The sequence below is a fragment of the Chiloscyllium plagiosum genome, unplaced genomic scaffold, assembly GCF_037043375.1.
Source record: "Chiloscyllium plagiosum isolate Xiang-an unplaced genomic scaffold, Cpla_swu_hap1 HiC_scaffold_34, whole genome shotgun sequence".
NCBI classification, from domain to species: domain Eukaryota; kingdom Metazoa; phylum Chordata; class Chondrichthyes; order Orectolobiformes; family Hemiscylliidae; genus Chiloscyllium; species Chiloscyllium plagiosum.
This window is the reverse complement of record NW_028270172.1, coordinates 32,719,848-32,734,910: the sequence shown is the minus strand read 5'-3', so window position 1 is coordinate 32,734,910 and position 15,063 is coordinate 32,719,848. Positions and strand designations below refer to the sequence as shown.

General features: G+C 38.2%; 1 protein-coding gene across 1 annotated transcript in view; it reads left to right on the top strand.

The window, feature by feature from the left end:
• Positions 1-14,061, top strand: part of LOC122564269 (acidic amino acid decarboxylase GADL1-like) — a 113,037-nt gene extending 98,976 nt beyond the window's left edge. The window contains exon 15 of the mRNA XM_087978585.1: positions 8,576-14,061. Within this exon, the coding sequence (XP_087834711.1) occupies positions 8,576-8,749 (174 nt within the window). The 3' untranslated portion in view covers positions 8,750-14,061. The remainder of the gene's footprint in view (positions 1-8,575) is intronic.
• Positions 14,062-15,063: the final 1,002 nt, after the last annotated feature.

Genomic DNA, 15,063 nt, shown 5'->3' with positions numbered 1-15,063 from the left:
ATTTGTAATCCTATATACAACAGTGACTCTAATGCAAGAAGTAATTTTGAGCTGTAGAGTATGTTGGAATTGACAAGGAACATAAAAACAAACTATAAGAGCTTTTATAAGGTTGTAAAAAGAAGATTCGCACAGAAAAATGTAGGTCCCTCACAGTATGAAACTGGCAAGTTGGTAATAGAGAACTATAACTCTGACAAGGAAATGACACATCAATTAAAAAACTACCTTATTTTTGTAGTCACAGAAGACACAAATAATTTTCCAGGAATGCTAGGGAAGCAAGGATCTGTTGCGAAAGAGAAATTGAAGAAAATTAGTACAGGTACACAATCCTTTATCCAAAATTCCAAAATCCAAAGTTAATTTGTGAAGTGTTTTTCTGCATAACAAGATTGGTGTGTGAACAGGTGACCCAACTCCATACCCATTTGACCCATGTCACTCAGATGTGATGTGGCAGCATTGGCAGGCATCAATTGTGTCTCAGCGCTGGTAGTAGTCACACGTGGGTCTGCTGTTTGGTAAGATATTTTTCATTTCACTGTGAAAATGTTATTTATTCTGAAATCTGAAAAATTCCAAAATCCGAAAAACAACTGGCCACAGGGATTTCAGATAAAGGATTGTGTACCTATATTAGTAAAAACAGTGCTAAATAAATTAATGGAACTGAAAACTGATCTACAGCCCAGTATACAAAAGGAGGTGGTCTTGGAAATAGTAGATGCACTGTTCTCATCTTTCAAAATTCAGTAGATTCTTGAGCAGATGACAAATGTAACCCTACTATTTAAAACAAAACTGGGAATTACAGACCAATAACCCTAACAACAGTAGTAAGAAAATGCTGGAGGCTGTTATAAAGAATATGATAACAGGGACACTTTGTGTAATACCATTGGTATTTTCTAAGTCAACATGGATATATGAAACGGAAGTCATGATTGACAAACATTCTGGAGTTTGAGGATGTAACTAGTTGAACAGATGGCAGAAAACCAATGGGTGTAGTGCATTTAAATTTCCAGAAAGCTTTTGATAAAGTCCAAGCGAGAGATTAGTGAACAATTCAAAAACATGGGATTGGAGTTAGTATACTGGCATGGATTGAGAACTGGTTAGCAGATAATTGGAAACAGAGCAGGAATAAATGGCTTGTTTTTGGAGTGGAATATGTTTGTGAGAGGGGTGCTTGTTCCCCACTTATTCACAATAAAAACCAAGGATTTAGATGAGGGAATCAAATACAATGCTTATAGATGATACAAAACTAAGTGGGGTAGTGAGTGGTGAGAAGGATGTAAAAAGGCTTCAAGACAATTTAAACAAGTTGAGTGAGTGGGCATGGCAGATGTAGTATAAACTGGGTAAGCATGACGGTCTCCACTTAAGTAGGAAATCCAGATTGGCAGATCATTATTAAAATGTGATAGATTGGAAAATATGGATGTATGAAGGGACTTGGGTATTCTTGTACATTGGTCGCTAAAAGTAAGCATGCAGCTGCAGCAAACAGTCAGGAAGACAATGAGTTTTGAGAAGATTTGTAGCTCAGGTTGAGGTTCTGAATGTAGGATTGCTCGCCGAGCTGGAAGGTTCATTTTCAATGAAAACCAACCTTCCAGCTCAGTGAGCAAACCTACATCCAGTCAGGAAGACAATTGGTACTTTGGCAGCCATTACAAGAGGGTTTGAGCAGTAAACTAAGAAATCTTACTGCAGCTTTACAGAGCCTTGGTGAGACCACACCTAGTGTATTGCATGCAGTTTTAATATCCTTATTTGAGAAAAGATGTACTTGCCATAGAGAGAGTGCAGTAGAGATTCTCCAAACTGATTCCCGGGATTGCAGGCCTGACAAAGGATTTGGTCGACTGGGCCAGTATTCTTTGGAGTTTAGAAGAATGAGAGGAAATCTTATTGAAACATATAAAATTACACACAGATACAGGGATGATGTTTTCCCTGGTAAAGGGGTCCAAAACTCAGGAAACTTGGTAGGACATTTTGAACTGAGATGAGGAGCAATTTCTTCACTCAGACGGTGGTGAACCTGTGGAATACTCTGTAGAGGTCAAGTCAGAATATATTTGAGAGAAATAGACTACTAGTGGCTAAAGATGACAAGTGAGCATATGGCATTGAGATAGAGGATCAGCTCCGAACAATGGGCCATATAGCCTACTTCTGCTTCTATTATCTATGTACTTCCTGAGCCAGGTTAGGCACTACATAAATATCTGTTCTCTTTGTCTCTTCTGGAACTGCTGACAGAGCAGTTAGTCAGTTCTTTTGCCATTAACTTGGGAAAATGTAGGATTTTAAGCCTGTATTTACTATGCATCCCTTCTAGACCTCCTGCCACAAAGTTGATTGGGTAATATTGAGCAAAAGTGGGGGGGTTAAATAAATCTTCTGAGAAAGCAAACTAAAGCTTTACAGTGATTTCCCAAAATGCTTTTCATCTGTTTCACTGAAATAAGCAAGTGCCAATTTGAGTTAATAACAGTCTTTTCTCATAAAGCTTAATAGGGATTTAGCAACAAAAAAAGGTTATGGAGCGTTCAATGTCCAGTAATTAACTTGAACTTTAAAATCCCATACTTAGGACTTGAAAGGCATGTTATATACTCAGGAATGTGGTGTTTAAACAAGAGTCAGCAGTGGGACGCTGTGAAATATATTTGTGTACCCAGTTTGCAGGTAGTGTCTTGTGCTTGCCACATATACATATACCTGTAACAGCTCATAAGAGAAACATACATTGATTCAAGAGTTTATTTCAAGTGAGAATTGTTCAACTCCTGATACAATTTTTAGCCTAAGACATGTCAGCATGGTGATTCAGTGATTAGCACTGATCTCCAGCATCTGCAGTCCTCACTTTCTCCAAGTTGATTTCAACCCTACTGCGAAGCCTCTTCCAAGAATGCCTACTTTGAAGATGTTCTCCTCCTCTCTCTACAAGGATCTCAGTGAGTCTCTGCCTATTGCACTCCCAGCTACCTCTCCCCCACCCAGCCCCAACCCCTCCCATTTATCTGTCAGCCCCCTGGCCCACAAGCCTCATTCCTGATGAAGAGTTTATGCCCAAAATGTCAATTCTCCTCCTTCTCGGATGCTGCCTGCTGTGCTTTTCCAGCATCACACTCTCGACTGCTGCCTCACAGTATCAGGGACCTTGTTCGATTTCAGCCTTGGGCGACTGTCTGTGTGGTTTGCTCATTGTCCTCATGCCTGTATGGGTAATCCTCCCAGTGCTTCGATTTCCTCCCATAGTCCAAAGATGTTCCGATAAGGAACATGCTAAATTGCCTGTAGTGTCCAGAGATATGCAGGCTAGGTGAATTAAGCATGTGAAGTGCAGGGAGATAGGGTTGGGCCATGGGTCCGGGTGGGATGCTGTTTGGAGGGTCAGTGTGGACTTGATGGGCTGAATGGCCTGCTTCCACACTGCAGAGATTCTGTAGTAGGCCATTTAGCTCCTCAGATGTATTCTGCTATTCAGTGAGTTTATGGCTGATCGTTGCTAACCTCATATGTCTCATATCCTTTAATACTTCTTCTTCAGAATTTTTTTTGAAGGATAAATATTGACAAGAAGTTCAGAAAAAAATTTGCCTTTCAAGGTTTCTTCACTTAGACCCATTGCTGCACCTCAAAGGGTTGAGAGTTCCTTTGTTTCATCTAAAGCCAGCAGCTCTACTAGTGCAGCTCTCACGCAGATCACTGCACTGGAGTCAAGTGCCCAACTCCTTAAGACCCAGAGATGCAAATACCCTTGACTGCACCAAAATTGAAACTTTCTTTCTAAAACTACATTTTTAAGTAGTGAAGACTTCCTGAGTTATGATGCGGTGCCACTTTTCAAGAAGGCCTGACATTTTCTGTCAGATGGAAACCCTGAGGTGCACTTGGCCAACAAGAAGAATGCTCCTCATTACTCGGTCAAAATCCTAGGATACAACCCTCACCACAGCATCATTAGTGTTTGCTATGCCAAATGGACTGCAACAGTTTAAGAAGGCAAGTAGGGATAGGAGTTGAACGCTGGCCCAGCCAGAAACCTCCTCCCACACACAGAGTGAATAAATGAAAAACTAATTGGCCTCTAATTACTCCCATTGCTTATCCATTGTTTGTTCAGTTTCTTTCTCTATTTGCAAATGTATTTATTGAAGAGGATATAGTGTCAGTCCCAGGAGCTCCAAAGATTATCATCAATTCATTTTCCAACAACTTACAGCACAAACTAATTGGTATTGAAGGGTCAGGAACAGCATCTTACTTGGTGTATGCACCAAAAACGACACCCTAAGCAAATTCTGAGCCAACATTTATTATTCCCTTCTGTCAGCATTTAAAAGCAAATGCATTTACCTGTCAGCAATGTACATACTCAACATATCTCAAACTTCAAAGAGTGACCAAATAAAATACTGTTCAGCAGCAGGGAAACAGCCACAGTTATTCATTCAAAAAAAAAGCCCCAAAGAAGTGTGGATGTTGGAAATTGGGGAAAAAAAATTGCTGGAAATTCAGGTCTGGCAGCATCTGAGGAGAGTGACTTTTCGGGTCCACTGACCGTTCAGAATCGATTTTACAAGGGGGCATCCGAAATGTCCACCTTCTTCCTCAACTGAGGATTCCCCATCAGCGTGATTGACAGGGCCCTTAGTCATGTCTGACCCATCTCCCAAACTTTGGCCCTCACCCCTTCGCTTCCCTCCCACAACAGCGGTAGGAGCACCCTGGTCCGGCACAGTTATTCATAATCTTATGCAGGTCGTTCTGTTATAAAGCGTGTTTTGTTAATGCAAATTCACTGTAATATGATTGACTGATTGGGGAGCTATTTCTAAAGTGCGAACTTTTAAAATGTGTGTTGGCTGTAATGCGATTACACCGCCAACACTTTAAAACTGTTTCTAAAGCACGATTTTTCTATAATGCGGGATTGCATAAGAATGCAACGATCACGTGATAGAAGAACTGACTGTTGTGTCTGACAGATCTATGATACATGCAGATGCTTGCATATGTATGATTACCAGCACATATTGCAAACCTCAGCACGTTATTTAGTTCTGGGAACTATTCCATTCTCCCTTGAGGTTGTTGGTATTGAAACAGCAGAGCCATCAACAGTGCAGATTTAGCAGCTCTCACTTGTATCTGAATTTCTTCACATAAATGGAAAATGACTTTATTCCACAAATTGTCACACAACATTCTTAGCTGGTAAACTAGATTTTAAAAAAAATCTGCTTGCTCATATTTATTGTGTACACCTGTTTGAAGGCTTTAAATCAGAAATAACCTTAATTCCCATTTGACAGTTTTATGTGTCGGTAATATTCACTTTTGGTAGGTTCCTATTATAAGTAAGATATCATGTAGATTGGAATCTATTATTAAAACTTAGTGTTAGACTTTGCAAACTCCTTAACTTGACAGGCCTCAGGCTTTCTTGTGATTAATCCCACTGCTCTGAAATGCCATCTGCTTCTGAGGAGCTGTGATAACACTATTGAGAGCTGTAATAGGCCTGCATATTGAGGAGCTTATTAATTAACTCTTAACCTGATTGGCATATAATTAGTTGAATGTTCTCAGTGGTCAGGGGGTTGATTAGTTGACATCTAATACACTCTACCCCAGATGTGGGCCATGATTTACATTCCTGTGTTGGACGTAAAGGGTTGGGAGAAATCCCGACTCCACACATCTGACCTTTTAAGATACTGCGCGCATTTCCAACTTTCAGTCGTGTGGATGGCAAGATGAATTGGGAGTTGAGCAGTGCAACATGGGAAGTAGTTAAGAGGGTGCCAGTTCCCAAGGTAGGCTGGAATAATGCTTGCCCTGGGGCTCCAGTACTGTGTTCAAAGTTTAAAACCTCTGATTTATGAATACACATTTTGACACTTGCTGACACATCTTGCCAGGATCTTTGATTCTTATTCCAACATGTCCTGGGACCATATCTGCAGGGTATCTCACCTTCTTAAAGGGGCTCCCATGGTTATCCTTCAAAAGAAATGCTGTGAGAACAGATCTGCTCTAATCTCCACATCCCTGGTTCCAGGCATCAGAGCTTCCATGATCAGATTTTGAGTACAGACAATTAATCAATTAAAGAGCACGCTGCCTCAAGAAACCATGTATGCACAAACTATGGACCATGTCCCATCTTGCTTCCATTAAAATGAGAGTGCCAGCTTTGGGGCATGGATCTTGCAATTGCTGATGTCTTCGGGCATTTTTGCCAAGGCAGAGATGTTCTTCATCATGGTAACAAGTGAGGCTTCAGTCTCAAAAAGCAAATCATGGCTCAAGTTATTTCCTATGGACATCATTTTAGGCTTTAAAAGATGTAATTTACAACAATTTAACAGTCCTTTCACATTTACTGGCATAACATAAACATTATAAAACCTACTTGTACATGTCAGACTAATGCTGTTTTATTAAACTTCAACCTGACTCAATTATGAGGAGTCATATTTAAGTTTTGGTTTAAGTAAAGAATCCTGGAAGAATTTCTAAACGAAAATTAACGAATTGTTTGGGTGATTTTGTTAACTATGAGCTAAAGTATCTTGACCTTAAGAGTAAAATCCACATAACAATTATAATACCTGCTGTTGTTATACAACTTTTGGGATATTGTAAAATCAGCAATCCAAATCAACCCAGATGTGACATTAATACAGAATCAGTGATGGATATTATTGCGAGCTCCCAAACATGTTCTGGAACTTGTCAACTGCTGGGCTTCATCTTGTATTCTCATTGGAAAGCTCAATTTTCATCAGAATTTAACACTAAAAATATAGTGGTGCAATTTTTGAAAAGATTTGTTATATAATGTCTAATATGGTGTGTTAAGACAGTCAGTTGCAAATGTGGAATGTTGATCATACAGTCACCTTTTACATGATAAAAGGACAAATGAGTAATAATGCTGAAGTAGTCCTGGGTATTTTGCATATGGTGAATGTAAATGTTTAGATTTGAGCTGTGCATTGAGAATTCGAACAGTTTACTTAGAGTGTTGCAAATTTGCATTTTAAAAAGTGGGATGGATAAAAGTGGAAAGCTAATTATTGGAAGTGCTTAAGCATTCTTAAATTTACTACTACCAAATTAATATACAATACATGAAGAACCCTGTGATTCACTTTTCACTTTCAATCATGCTGTGTTCCACTTCTGTTATAATTTCATTGCAGCACTTGCACGATAATTTCCACATACTATTAATCAAATCCCACCCACATACTCCGTTCCAGATGGCCATACCAAATGCAATTAATTACATTCCATCCATATCCACCTCCCTGATAACAAGACCATGTATAATCAACTAAATTCCATCCATATATTTTGTCCCTGCTGTCCATACACATACTGCAGACATCACTGTGGTGTCAACTGGGCTAACATTTACTCTCAAAACTGCATGGAGGTGTCGCCTAGTTTAAATAACTGATGTAATATTAGTATGCAATATAAAGAGCAAGATGTTAATGCTTCACAATACGTGCAAGTAGCTTTCTTGTCCAAATGTTTTATCTGCATATAGTGTAAGACTGTGGAGCAAATTCCAGATCAGTTATGTGATGGAAAGAAATTGGAGCCTCGATCATCACTGTCATGCTCCATGTAAAAGTGAATGTTGTCACATCAACTCAGACTCCTTGGTGGGCTGGTTGACTGGACAGCCAATGTGGCTCAAATTACTGTAGGGTTTAATCTGGGTGGAGTCTGGAGCTATACATTGCCCTCTCTTTGGTGGAGGTTGCAGTGCTGCAGGTAGATCTTGCCTTTGGACAGAACTCAAGAAGCAGAAGACTATTACAATATTGTTTAATCTTTGAACAGCACAGTAACATCACATCAGAACTTGAATGCTCCTGAGGGAAATAGTATGTTAATCTTTTGATTTGATTCATTTTCCCGTGCATGTTCAGCAATTGTGAAGAGCTGCAAGTAACTACTGGGAAAAAAGATTTGCACAAACTGGTAGCATCTCTGCTTTGGAAAAATGGCAAATAATCAATAATAAATCTAGTAGGCAAATCAGAGGAATGCTGTTCCTCCAGAGTGTGGTTAGAATGTGGAACTCAGCGCCAGAGGGTCATGTTGAGGATACATTTCATGAGAAATGAGATACATGTATGAAGGAGAAAGGAATTGAGGAATTGCTGTTAGGATGAAATGGAATAAGGTTGGAGGAGACTTCCCTGTAGCATGATAAAATTGGGGTAAATGGCCAATTTTGGTGGCTGGAGATTCTGTGTAATATGATGGAAAGTCAGCTCCTCATATTTATTGCATTCCTGTATTTTTGCTCACTTCCAAATATATAACTTGATATTGAAGGTAATTTTTGTATCCGAGGAATGCTAATCCCTTATGATCATGCATCTTGTTGCTACTTACCAATTAAACCCAGAAAAAAGGATTAATGCTTCCCGTTTCCAAAAGATATCGAGTAAAAAGATAGGAAGGTATCAAATTTATTGTCTGGCATTCTTATTCAACTTGTTTTCTTTTAATGTTGCAGGTTGCACCAGTAATCAAGGAAAGGATGATGAAGAAAGGCAGTATGATGGTGGGTTACCAACCTCATCGTGACAAAGTCAACTTCTTCCGTCAAATCATCATTAGTCCCTTGGTCAGCCGTGAGGATATGGACTTTATTCTCAATGAAATCGACAGCCTGGGGAAGGATTTATAATTTGGATTTAAAGGGTAGATGATAAGTTATGTTTACAATTACATTACTGGCAAGAGTTTGAAGTTATTCAAAGTTTAGTTTAGAAAACCGGGCAAAATTGACTTGTATTCATTTTAGCATGAGCAAGATTAACTTTGAAGTAGATTTCACCCTTTAGTACCTGAAAACTTGCTTATTTTATAGAACAAGTGATGAAGCTTAGTGGAATCTGACAAAAATGGTTATGACTTATATTTATATTCAGTTGTTGTTGTTTAATGTTATCGTATAAACGTCCATGCAGAAATGTTGGTGTACATCTTTGGAACCCACGTGTACATGAATTTCAAAAGAAAACCTGAGTACTGATGAATTTACCTACAATTTACTAAAATGCCTCCTTTGATTGTTTTGTTTCTGGATCCATATGTCCGAAAACAGTGAAAATTGATTCACAAAGAGAGAATGAGGCCTCAGCTACAAGGCTTGACATATCAACATATATCTTCCATTGCCCTGTTGGCACTTTAATTCTGACCAATGGGTCAAGCTCCAATTTAAAATGGTGCTTACCTTTTGTTTGCTTTTCTGTGTACCTTTTTGAAGTGAAATTTCCATCCCACCTCTATGACTTGGCAATGGAATAAATGCAGTTATGGGCCCAAGAAAGCACAGTCAATTTTATTCATCTTCCCAACCCTAGAAATTTTCAAGGTGATGATAGGGTCAGGAGAGTGCAGGTAAGCAACTGTTAACATACTTGGGAGGACTCTACAACTAAATCAAAATATACAAACCAGGCCATAAGGCCAAGGGCCATAATGCAGCAGTAAGAAGCTGCAAATCAGGAAAGGATGTCACCAATATTAGGAGCATGGGGAGAAATAAGCTATTCTTTCAGTTAGAGTATTAGGTTAAAATTGAGGAAAGTGAAAATTATTGCTGAGTATATTGTGTTGCCAGTTACAAGAGCAACTATTAGCTTGTCAAATTACGTTCCTATTGAAGACAGGGCAACTAGTATTTGTCAACTATGTAATATTAAATAGATGCAGCTTTGTGTAGTTATTATGACACATGATATATTGTCACTATATTGATATAGCAATGAGGCAGTTGTTACATTAAGTAAACAGCTAGGGTTACTTCAGTTGTTCCTTAAAGGTGTTCCTACAGCTGACTAGCTATTTTACAGAGAAATAATCTTCCTTGCACTTAAAGCATTTTTAAGGAATTACATAAAATATCTCTTAAAGGGACACTTTTTCCTAGTAGCTGGAATTTCTGTTTTAAAAGTCCTTCTGTTGGCTGATGACCATCCAAAAATTCAGTCATCTAAATACCTGCTCATGATTAAATTATAGTACTTTTGACAGTTATGAACTGCATGCGTTAATGTAGAATTTTTATTTGAAAACTTTCTAAAGTAGCTTTTTACTTGGACGATTACTCCAAATAAACAGCACTGCTATGCTACATTTTCTGAATCTTAATTCGTGAACTGCATTGTCTGTAGTAAGGTATCGTTATATTGTGATGACCCACACTTGCCAAAAAAAAAACAAAATGGCAACTTTATCAGTGAATATAAAGTATTTTTGATTGGCCCATTGCTCGGCAATACATTACTTACTTTGGCCTGTTTTGACCATTCCACAGATGTAAACTTAAAATATTTTCCATGCAAATATAAAAGTTAGGTTAGCAATGGGTAAGGAGAAAACTTAAGAAATGTTCTCTGTAATTTTACTCTTGGAGCTGGTTTCTATTTCTGGATGAAATTAAAGTTCTTCCCAGGGTACATTTGAAAGGACACAATCTTGCATTGAGGTTTTTTTTCATTACTTTTTTTTAAGTGAGGTTTTTGGTTTATTTAAATGGCACTTACTATTTTTGTGGAATTTATTCTATTTATTGTAATGTTTTCTGTCAATATTTTTTAAAAAAAGATTTTATGGAGTGTTAAATTGTAGCCTGCGTTGGAGGTATGTTTAATGTCAGTGGAAAGAGGATAGGGAAAAGATTTGTGGGAGGTTGGTAACAGTGAACAAATAAATGTCAAGAGTAATTGAACAATGTATTTACTTGCAGCCTGGTAATTTGAGTGACATGTTACCCTTTCATGAAATATGGGTGTCTATGTCTTTCTATGTATGTTGTATTATATACGATTTTATTTATGAAATCAATTCATGAGAACACTGTTATAAAGCCAATGAAATTGTTCTCAAAAACTATTCAATTCCATTTTTTTATGATGGGCTTTAAACTGAAATTTTCAGTGTTCTATAGAAATGGAATTATAAAGTTGGAGTGTATATGTGATGCGCACACACACACAAATTGGGTGCGAATATAAAATTATATTTGAACTAAATTGTCACATGGTCTTTAACTATAAGAGAAAGATGAAATTCCATTCAAAGAACAAAGGTGGAATCAAAATGTGATGTTTTTTCAATCTGTTAACAGGATCTGTTCACAGGAAAATAGAAGCGAATTAATCATAATAGTGAAGTTTCTCTTATACCTCAGACTGTTCTGTTAGTATCATTAATTTTATCAAAGAAAAGCAGTTGAACCACTGATGAGTGAAATTTGGAGGTGAAATGCCTATTTGTTTGTCTCTAGAGTTTCAGACAAATGATTAAGGATTAAATGATTTCAAACTTCTAATGGAAAAAGGTGCACATCATAAAGTTGGAACATGGAAATTTATCTCAAATGTAAAGATTAGCCACTAGGTTTGCTCGCTGAGCTGGAAGGTTCATTTCCAGATGTTTTGTCACCCTACGAGGTAACATCTTCAGTGGGCCTGCGGGCAAAGCACTGTTGATAATTTCTACTTTGTTTGGGTTTCTTTGGGTCGGTGACGTCATTTCCGGCAGTGACGTCATTTCGTGTGATGAGGTCATTTCCGGTTCCTTTTCTCAGGGGGTGGTAGATGGGGCTCTACCATGGTGGAAGATGTTACCTAGTAGGGAGACAAAACATCAGGGAATGAATCTTCCAGCTCAGCCAGCAAGCCTACATGCAGAACCTCAACCTGAGCTACAAATCTTCTTAATAAAAATAGCCACTAAATGAGAACCTCCTTTATTTTGTAAATGTTCAACAATTCGGGTGTCTTTAACTCAGGGAATATTAATATTTCTTGAATAGAAAGGCAGTTCCACCTTCTAAAGGTATCTGAATAAATCAAGTGAATTAGTCTGTTTGAAATGATAGTACTATATTTATTGGATCTGAGTGGTAGCCATTATGTGGTGAAGTGCCAGTGTTGAACTGAGGTGGACAAAGTCAAAAGTCACATGACGCCAGGTATAGTCCAACAGGTTTATTTGAAATCACAAGCTCTTGGCGCACTGCCCCTTCATCAGTTGAAGTCATTTCACCTGATGGAAGTACCTGAACAAGAAGCAGCGCTCTGAAAGCTAGTGCTTCCAAATACACCTGTTTGTCTATAACCTGGTGTTGTATGATCTTTATCAGCTAATAGTGATTCTGTTTCATCAGATTATTCTGTTATAACATTGATAGGCATGTTGAATTGTTTTTGTTGTTCTGTTGAGAAAATGTAAAAATTGCTGGGCAAATGGCACACCGGGATTTATTGGTAATAAAATAACTTCCTGCCTGTTCAGGGTGATGGGGAGAGGTACAAAAAAAGTCAATTCATAAACTGTCAGGTAGAATTTTGTTTTATGTTATTTTTGACTGAATTTGCTGATAAATCAATAACATCCATTGGTTGCTGTAGTAACTTCAGAGCTTGACTGTGTCAGATAACTTGGAAAACACAACAATTTATTGAAACTAAAACACTCATTTACAGAACACATTACTTGGTCTTTACATTCCCAATGCCCGCACTCCATTTCTGCTTGAGCTAGGAGGTCACATAACTTCTCCCTCAGACATTATCTCTTCATGGAGCCAACGACTACTGCTGTATATGGCTAGAATTTTGAAAGCATGTTCAACAACGACCACATTTATGATTATAACTTAAACAATACGCAGGAACTCGCCCTTCTTCATGCTGGAAAGGGAACATTAAGCAAAGGTTAGATTACATCAGATATCATCCCAAAGATCGAATCTGTGTTCAGTCAGTTCCGTCTAGGAATACCAAGCCTTTTAAATTGCCCTGGTAATTCTGGGGGATTAAATGTTAAACTGCTAAAAGAAACTTTCCAGCAGAAAAATCAATTCAAAAAAATGTTTATTTTTAGAAGGTTCTTTGAATACTTTGTTTACTAGCTATAAAAATATCAAACATGAGAGAAATTGCTTTTTGAATGACAATGAAAAATCACTAAAGTCACAAAGAATCTATCCACTTTCCAATTGGCTGTAAAATCAGTGCAGAGGAGAAAGTGAGGACTGCAGATGCTAGAGATTATACATGAGAGTGTGATGCTGGAAAAGCACAGCAGGTCAGGCAGCATCTGAGGAGCAGGAGAATTGACGATTTGGGCATAAGGTCTTATGCCTGAGATGTTGATTCCCCTGCTCCTCAGATGCTGCCTGGCCTGCTGTGCTTTTCCAGCACCACACTCTCGAGTGCAAAGTCAGTGCACTGAAAATGGGCAGCCAATGGCAACAATGTAGGGGCAGAACAATTGGAGGCAGCAGGTCACCTCCAGGCTTGTGACCAATCACATTTGCCAATCTTAGACCCTTACCTGACATTGCTAATTTGCAATAAATTTATTGTCTTTTAACTGAATGTGGAAATACTCCTTCATAGTAACAAACAAAACTGTAAAATCATCAATTGAGAATAAAACAAATCTATGATTTCAATTTTACTGAATGAATGAGGTCACCTGATTTCCTTTGCCTAACACTCCAAGTGCGTATTGGATAATTTGCAGGTTTTACACTGGATATGTCATTGAAGAAAAAGTTGGCTTTAGACAAACACTCTATCAGAAAGTAAAACAGCTTATTAAGTGATTGTTGTGTATGTTACAGTACTATTTAACTCCTTGTCACATTGCGCTATTTCAAGTGATAGAAGTATTTATGTCTACTGGACTAAACTCCACTGAACTACTACTCTGTCTAAAATGAACTCCTACACTCTGCCTATATTTAGTGGAGTTTCAGCATTATTTTACAACGTGTGGTATTGGAGGTAGTTTGGACTATTTAACCCAAAGTAGAAGCAAAATATCTAAATGTATCCAGTAGATGTTTTTTACACCTAATTTATGGGGCTCAGTGTACGTGAATGAGACTTGAGGTGATAACTTATGTTTCAACATATGAGTAAGACTTCTGTATTTAATGCGATGAAATAAAGTTCTTCTTTTTGTGCAGAGAAATTATGTTTTATGTTATTTGCTGTCCGAGAGAAGCTTATTATTTTGAGTTAGGCAATAGATCTCCTATAATAGTTCCTCTTTCTGTGTCTGCAGAGTCAGTTTGGATTCACCCTAAAATGCTGCTATATCCTCATTCACATGTTAACTGTTGGTGACATTACCTGCAAACATACCCACTTGGGTATGTCGATGGTATCCAATTTCACCTCTGCTACTACCTTAGATTCTGTTATGAGTGCTGTCATTGTCATACGAATCATAGAATATTACAGCATGTAGAGACCCTTCAGTCTATCAATCATATCTGTGCCGATCATCAAACACCTATCTGTTTGAATCTTATTTCCAAGGATTGGGTCCATAGCTCTGTATACTATAGTGCTCTGATTATTCATTTAAATACTTCTTAAATGCTGTAATGGTGCCTACCTCTACCACTCTTTTAGACACTGTTCCAGATACCCACTGTGGTCTGTGTGAAAACAAAATTTTCCTTAACTCCTCTCTGACCTTTCTGCTCCTTACCATAAATGTTAGGCCCTGGTAATGACTTCCCAACTAGGCACAAATGTTTAATCCTATTGACCTGACCTATGTATCTCAAACTTTTAGATCTCTATCAGGTGCCCCCTCAAATTTCTTTATTCTAAGAAAAACAGCTTTAGCCTATCTAGTCTTGCTTCAGAGCTGAAAATCTCCAGCTCAGGCAACAACCTGGCAAATATCCTCTGCATCCTCTTTAGTGCAATCATATCCTTCCTAAAGTGTGGCAACCAGAATTGCACACAGTACTCCAGCTGCAATCCAGTACTGCGCCACTGCACCCTACCCCTAACCCCAATTCTTCTGTTCCTCGACTAATAAAAAGTTATCCCATAAGTCTTCCTAACTATCCTATCTACCTGACCAGTTGCCTTCAAGGATCTGTGTATATGCACACAAGGTCCTGCTGATCCTTAGTACTACCCAGCATACAACCATTCTTCATGTACTCCCTTACTT